Raw genomic sequence first — 8359 nt, 5'->3', positions numbered from 1 at the left:
ATCAACAGACCTAATCTGTACTTTAAAATGCTTACCTGTGTTTAGCAAACCTTACCTGTATTGTACAGGACTTACCTTTAGTCAAGAAACCTTATCTGTATTCTACAAGACTTATCTTTATTCTGCAGGACTTACCTTTATTCAACAAACTTTACTTGTACTCTACAGGACTTACATTTAGTCAACAAACCTTACCTGTATTCTACTGGACTTACCTTTACTCAACAAACCTTACCTGTATTCTACAGGACTGACCTTTAGTCAACAAACCTTTCCTGCACTCTAAAACACTTACTTTTATTCAACAAACATTAAATGTATTCTGCAGGACTTTCCTTTATTCAACAAACCTTACCTGTATTCTGCAGGACTTTCCTTTATTCAACAAACCTTACCTTTATTCTGCCAGACTTAGCTTCAGTCAACAGACTTAATTTGTACTCTAAAACACTTTTCTTTTAGTCAACAAACCTTACCTATATTCTGGAGAACTTACCTTTAGTCAACAAACTGTACCTATACTCTAAAACAGTTACCTTCATTCAACATACCTTACCTGTATTCTGCAGGACTTACCTTAGTTAACAAACCTTACCTGTACCCTAAAACAATTATCAAACCTTACCTGTATTCTACAGGACATACTTATATTCTACAAGACTTACCTTTAATTAAGAAACCTTACATGCATTCTGTAGGACTTACCTTTAACCAACAAACCTTACTTATACTTTATAGGACTTACCTTTAGTCAACAGACCTTACTTGTACTCTAAAACACTTACCTTTAGTCAATAAACTGTACCTGCACTCTAAAACACTTAACTTCATTTAACAAACCCTATCTGTATTCTACAGGACTTACCTTTAGTCAACAAAACTTACCTGTATTCTGCAGGATTTACCTTTAGTCAACAGACCTAATCTGTACTCTAAAACACTTACCTATAGTCAACAAAACCTACCTGTAGTCTACAGGACTTACCTTTAGTCAACAAACTGTACCTGTGCTCTAAAACACTTACCCTCATTTAACAAACCCTATCTGTATTCTACAGGACTTACCTTTAGTCAACAAAACCTATCTGTATTCTGCAGGACTTACCTGTATTCTACAGGACTTACCTTTATTGTGCAGGACTTACCTTTAGTCAACAAACTGTACCTGTACTCTAAAACACTTACCTTTAGTCAATAAACTGTACCTGCACTCTAAAACACTTACCCTCATTTAACAAACCCTATCTGTATTCTACAGGACTTACCTTAAGTCAACAAAACCTACCTGTATTCTTCAGGACTTACCTGTATTCTACAGGACTTACCTTTATTGTGCAGGACTTACCTTTAGTCAACAAACTGTACCTGCACTCTAAAACACTTTCCCTCATTTAACAAAACCTACCTGTATTCTGCAGGACTTACCTTTAGTCAACAAACTGTACCTGTACTCTAAAACACTTACCTTTAGTCAACAATCCTTACCTGTATTCTACAGGACTTACCTTTATTCTGCAGGACTTACCTTTAGTCAACAAACTGTACCTGTACTCTAAAACACTTACCTTTAGTCAATAAACTGTACCTGCACTCTAAAACACTTACCCTCATTTAACAAACCCTATCTGTATTCTACAGGACTTACCTTAAGTCAACAAAACCTACCTGTATTCTTCAGGACTTACCTGTATTCTACAGGACTTACCTTTATTGTGCAGGACTTACCTTTAGTCAACAAACTGTACCTGCACTCTAAAACACTTTCCCTCATTTAACAAAACCTACCTGTATTCTGCAGGACTTACCTTTAGTCAACAAACTGTACCTGTACTCTAAAACACTTACCTTTAGTCAATAAACTGTACCTGCACTCTAAAACACTTACCCTCATTTAACAAACCCTATCTGTATTCTACAGGACTTACCTTAAGTCAACAAAACCTATCTGTATTCTGCAGGACTTACCTGTATTCTACAGGACTTACCTTTATTGTGCAGGACTTACCTTTAGTCAACAAACTGTACCTGTACTCTAAAACACTTACCTTTAGTCAACAATCCTTACCTGTATTCTACAGGACTTACCTTTTACCTTTAGTCAACAAACTGTACCTGTACTCTAAAACACTTACCTGTATTGCACTCTACAAACTTACCCTCATTTAACAAACCCTACCTGTATTCTGCAGGACTTACCTTTAGTCAACAAACTGTACCTTCAGGACTCTAAAACACTTACCTTTAGTCAACAAACTGACTCTTACTTACTTCACACTCTAAAAAAAACACATACCTGTATTTAACAAACCTTACCTGTGCACTACAGAACTTACCTTTAGTCAATAAACTGTACTTGTACTCTAAAACACTTACCTGTATTTAACAAACCTTATCTGTGTTCTACAGGACTTACCTTTATTCAACAATCCTTACCTGTATTCTACAGGATCTAACTGTATTCTACAACACGTACCTTTATTCCACAAACCTTACCCGTACTGTACAACATATACCTATAGTAATAACATACTTTTAGAACATGTTTTTGAAGTTTGCTTTTATGCTGCAATACCTTTTTCGAATTATTTTTCTTAAATAATGACCCCAAAACACTGTTTTGCCTGTTTACTGTTTGATGTTAATGGAAAGAAGCTAAGCCCTAATTTGTGTTTCATTTATACTGCAGATGTATTTTTATCACAACCTAGATTACATTTGAATTTATTCAGCCATGTAAGAAGCACCACAAAGTTTTGAATAAGGGAAAAATGAAATAAAAATGTGTATTAAAATCGCAAATAGCAGTAATTAATGCATGTTGCGTCTTCGGGTTTCATAAAGGGATATTCACACTAATAAATGTGATTTGGCTCTAATTCAGTTCACGCGGAAACACCGTTAAGGATTAAGATGACTCATATACAAATTAACTTAATAAAGCAATATAAAAACATAAGTTTATCGTGGACTCACCAGCAGATCAGATGTGATACCGATGCGAGACTGAAGCAGCACAAGTTTAATCTTCGACATTCTTTTCAAACATCTACTGTGACGACATAAAGCGCCTCAAAGAACGCTCGCGCCACACGTTCTAATTCTTTTTATTAGTCTATAGAGCCATTCATTGAACAGCAGCGAGAAAGACCAACAAAAACACTTCCTGTTCCCCGCAAGTATAAAAGACCCGTTACAAATAAAAACGAGATAAAATAAAATAGAGTATCCTTCTATGTTCTAGTAGTTCAGTAAATGTGAGAATAAAGAATATATGAGCGTTATAGGTTCATGTTAATTAATTTATGATATTAGCCATTTTAAAATGGAATGTTAATGATTTAGAAATGGCCTGTTTTTATGATCCTATAGGTTATGTAGATACCTGATGTGTTTTAGTAGAATTATTTCGAAGCTACATCCACAAGTCATTACAACAAATGGAGTTTCTGAGTGAATCTGTAGTACATTTGACTGTAGACTGATTTTAATATGAAATGCAAATGTCCATATATGTTGTTTTATGGCAAAGACTTTCAATTAAATGAATAATTTTATTACCTCTATATTCATTCGTGTTAATTTCCAACAATGCATTATGTAACTCTACTAAAATGAATATCAACCTCAAAAATGACAACAACATAAAATGACCACTAGATGGCAGCGTACAAAAGGTCTCGGTGGTCACAATCACAAACCACAGACATAAACAAGGTCTGTGTCTTTCAAAGTCAATTCATTTTCATTGTGTTTAGTATTGTAAGAGCGAGGATCCTTAGGGACAAGTCAATAAATCAAGCAATGTCCACAATTACAAGCAGAAAACTCTTGCTGAGCTCCATTGTGTTTTAATGCAGCTCAGTTTCTTTTATTTATTTTTTAATGCACACTGGTTTGATCATATCAGCAAATTTCACTATAGGGACATTTACAGACAAAATAGCTTACACACCATATTAAAAGAAACAATAGCTTACCAAATAATAATACAATTTATGCTCATTTTTAACAGATGGTCACCAGACAAGAATAGCTGGACTTTTTAGTCCTTCCCTTGCTGTTTTTCAATTTTGTTTTTGTTGCTGCACTGTAAAATAAGTTTTTCTTACTTACAATTTTTGTCTTGTTTCCGGAAAAAAATATCTAGAAGCCAAAATTATTGCTTCATTGTAGGAAAAAGTTAGTCAAAAAGTAAGTGAGAGATTTTGCTTGAAAACTCTGTCAGTAAACTTGCTGTCTAGAAAATCCCTCTAATTTAAGAATTATTTAATATTTTGGCTGGAAACATGACAACAAATTGATTTTTTCTTCACATATGAAGATTTTATATATATATATATATATATATATATATATATATATATATATATATATATATATATAACTCAAATCTGAAATAGTATTTTAAAAAAACTAAAAGTCCGAATCATACGTTCAATTGATTCGTTCAAAAGGCTGATTCATTCAAATAAATAAATAAATAGTTTAATGCATCACGACAACGAAGCCCACGACAAAAATAGTTGAATTTATTACATTTACGAATTGAAATTGGAAAGCTAATGATTGATGAGACTTTTTCAGATGCTTTAGGAATGTCTGTTTTCATGATAAGAAAAAGCTTTTCTGATATATTTTTAATAAAAGCACAACAAATAGAGTGAGTTTATATTTAATACATTTAGTTAGCTGATTTTAATATGATATACAAATGTCAATATGCTGTTTTGGTAAATACTTAAAAAAAATAATAAGTAAATAAAAATAAATGTATTGGTATTCTCCTTTAATTTCCAACAATGCACCTACTAAAAAATCTAAAAAAAAAAAAAATACTGACGCACGAGCATAAAAAGACCACTAGATGGCAGCATATAAAAAGGTTTCGTCCTTCACCAGAACAAACAGCAGCACAGTAAAACATCCGTGTTCTTCAAAGTCAAGTGTATTCACATTTTCATTGTGTTTATTTGATCGAGAGCGAGGCTCCTTCAAGACAAGTCAACAAATCAAGCAATTTCTGTCACCATAATTAGGTTACAAGCAGATAATTTAGCTGTTGCCGCGCTCCATCATGTTGTCATTGTTAATTCAGCTCAGTTGACTAGTTTTTTGATCATATGTTTTTAATAAGCTGGTTTGCTCATATCAGCAAATTTCACTTCAAGGACATTTGTAATGACAGACAAAATAACCTACACCCCATATCAAAAGTAACAATATTCTACTAAATAATAGCCTACTAAATAATACGCTTTCTCGCTCATTTTTAACAGATGGTCACTATAAAGAATAGCTTGACTTCCTTTTTGGTCATTCTCCTCTGTTTTTACGGCATTAAAGCAGGAATGAATAGAATTTTATGACCAATTTGTCCAATTTTTGCTAGAACATACAGTAGCCTATTTTATGATGTGCGACGTCTCATCAAAAAAAAATAAATCTGACCTGTATAATGTATACAAAAATATTTATATATAAATAATTAAAAATGCATAGTTGTTAGGTAGAAAAAAGTAGCCTATCGTGTGGATACACTCGCATTGAAAAGACAAACGAGGGCATAGGTCGTGCGATATAAATTATCAACTGTATCTGAATTATGAATAACCTTCATCTGGACGGCAGAGTCCCTATGGCTTTAATGCGGAATTGAAGGGAGAGGCTGCGCGTTCACGATCCTTCCCCTTCCACCGTGGAGGCGGGAGCGCGCGGCAGATTCTGTCCAAACTCGAGCGCGAGGAGAAAACAGCTCAGCTTCACGCGGACACTAAAATGCATCTTATGCCTTCTGCTGACCGAAACAGCAGAGATTTGCTGCATCATGCCTTGGGATAAAGCGACCTCTGAGCATTAAGTGTTGTTATTCTCACATCTCGTCAAAGTGTGGTGTTGACTGAAATCCGCGCGAGTGTTAGGAATATCACTTACAGGTAAGGCAATGTTAAAAAAAAAAAAAAAGTTAAACTTGTTATTAAGCGTGCGCGTTTTTCAGAAAGCGGGCTGGGTAGAAACACGACTAAATAAACGGTAAAAAAAAAAAGTGCATTTATCGTTAAAAAAAACTTCCAGCAGGCGACCGACTTGGTAAACAGTCGATGCAAATCTCGGAAAGTTTGAGACGTTCACAAAGCAAACGCGCTTTATTAAAAAGTGAAGAGCGCTGATTTCAGAACGCTGGACAGCAACGTGATCCGAGCGTTCCGTTGTCGAGCCGTTCGGGTAACGCGGCGATGTGCGTCTTTGTTTGTTGTTTTCATCTCATTAATCGTAATCAGTCGACAAAAGCTTAAAAAAAGAGACAAGAAAAAAGCATTTGTTAACTTTTCAAAATAAATGTAATGTGCTTTTTGTAATCACCCTCAGTGTGCAAAGCTTCATGTTACTTGTCTGTTCTTTGTACATGAAAAATATAGAAATCATTTGTACTAATCCGCACCTTGGCGTGTGCTTGGCAGGTGCTGAAAATGGCAACCAAATACCTGATGCTCATTGCCTTGGGGACTGCGGTGATTGGCAGCGCGCGCAGTTGCCCCGAGCAGTGCAAATGCTCTGATAAATCAAACCACCAGTTAACTGATTGTGCCTACATAGGTCTTCTGGAAGTACCCGTGGGCTTGCCGTCCAATGTGACCACCCTGAGTCTTTCGGCGAACAAGATTAAAGTGCTGAAATCCAAAAACTTTAGAAACGTGACCCAGGTGACCTCTCTTTGGTTGGCTCACAATGAAATCGTCACTATCGATAGGGGCACCTTCGCTCCATTGATTCATCTGAAAAATCTGGATATTAGCCACAACAAAATAGTGCATTTTCCATGGGAGGACTTGACCAATCTCACTGCCCTGCAGTTGTTGAAGATGAACAACAATGAGATGGTCAGTATCCCCAAGGATACTTTTGCCAACCTGAAAGAACTGCGTTCGGTCCGTATCAACAATAACAAGTTTACCACCATTGTGCAAGGAACGTTTGATGCGCTGATTACCATGTCTCACCTTCAAATCTTCCACAACCCCTTCACCTGCTCCTGCAACCTTGAGTGGCTCAGGGACTGGATCGTCAAGTCCTCAATCTCAATCCCTGAGCAAAACAACATCGTCTGCGAGGCTCCTTCCCACCTCAAAGGCACTCAGGTCATCAGCATGCCCAAACTGGACTGCAAGGCCCCGTCGGTGTCCATCACAAATCAGCCAAACATCGAAAAAACTGAACTCTATGAGGGATATATGGTCACGCTTTACTGCGAAACAAAAGGAACCCCTAAACCCGTGGTCACGTGGGAGATATATGCTGGAAACCAACTAATCACATTTCCTTTGCCGGCCGTTGTTGAGAAAATTGATGTTCCGATTAATGGGCCACCTACGAACGGCAGGTTCCTTGTGTTTCAAAATGGCACCTTGATCATCCCTCGCATTAGCAAGAAAGAAGACGGAAACTACACATGCTCTGCCGTCAACGACATGGGGAAAGCAGAGCGCTCGGTGAGGCTCGTTGTGGCGGGCGCCAAAAAGCACGCCATCAATCCCATGCTGGACCCGAAAGCATCCAGCCATTTACCGGAAGACAAACTCGGCTCAAAAGGCTCCAAAAACAGCGTTATTAGCATGTGGCCCAAATCTGAGGAGAAGACAAAGAGCCTTCCAACGGGAACTTCTCTCATTAAGGTGGATAAAGAGCAAGAGAAAGAAGGGACAGATACTCTGCCATTTGTTGGCAAATGCGGAATAAATGATGGCACACAGTACATCTCCAACCACGCTTTCAACCTCAGCTTGGATGAACTCAAACAGTACACATTTGATTTCGGAGTCATCGCTTTGGAAGTTTCTGAAACGGAGGCCAAAGTTCAGTTGAACCCTTTCCAAATGGCAAACGCCAAGTCGAACGTTCACCTCAGCCAACAACTAGACCTCCAAACTGTGAATAAAGAGCTTTTTAGTCTATTCCAGGCGTCCACCAAAAAGTTACCCCTGGATATGTTGTACCTTTGCGTCAGTACTGGCAACGGACATTCAGTGGTGCAGTGGTCCAAGATAGAGGAGGGCGTCAACGCCTATCGCTTCCAGGGCCTCAAGCCAGGCACTAATTACACCCTGTGCCTCACCTATGGGGGCCAGGACTGTCAAGTCCAAGTGGTCTTCACAACTAGAAAGAAAATCCCATCTTTGCTAATCATAGTGGTCGTTAGCATTTTTTTGCTAGCTTTGGCCACCGTTCCCCTGCTGGGCGCCACCTGCTGCCATTTGCTCTACAAGTACCAAGGCAAGACCTACAAGTTGATCATGAAGACGCAAAACCCAGATCAGATGGAGAAGCAAATAGCGACGGACTTCGACCCCAGGGCGTCTTTCGC

General features: G+C 37.7%; 1 protein-coding gene across 1 annotated transcript in view; it reads left to right on the top strand.

The window, feature by feature from the left end:
* The first annotated feature begins 5712 nt into the window (after positions 1-5712).
* The window catches only part of LOC122330713 (immunoglobulin superfamily containing leucine-rich repeat protein 2-like), a 3763-nt gene continuing 1116 nt past the window's right edge, over positions 5713-8359 (top strand). Inside the window, exons 1-2 of the mRNA XM_043227958.1 lie at positions 5713-5933; positions 6459-8359. The exon at positions 6459-8359 is cut by the window's right edge and continues 1116 nt beyond it. Coding sequence (XP_043083893.1) covers positions 6468-8359 — 1892 coding nt within the window. The 5' untranslated portion in view covers positions 5713-5933; positions 6459-6467. The remainder of the gene's footprint in view (positions 5934-6458) is intronic.

The sequence above is a fragment of the Puntigrus tetrazona genome, chromosome 25 (assembly GCF_018831695.1).
Source record: "Puntigrus tetrazona isolate hp1 chromosome 25, ASM1883169v1, whole genome shotgun sequence".
Lineage (NCBI taxonomy): Eukaryota > Metazoa > Chordata > Actinopteri > Cypriniformes > Cyprinidae > Puntigrus > Puntigrus tetrazona.
The sequence above is the reverse complement of the archived record's forward strand: the minus strand, read 5'-3'. Positions and strand labels throughout refer to the sequence as shown.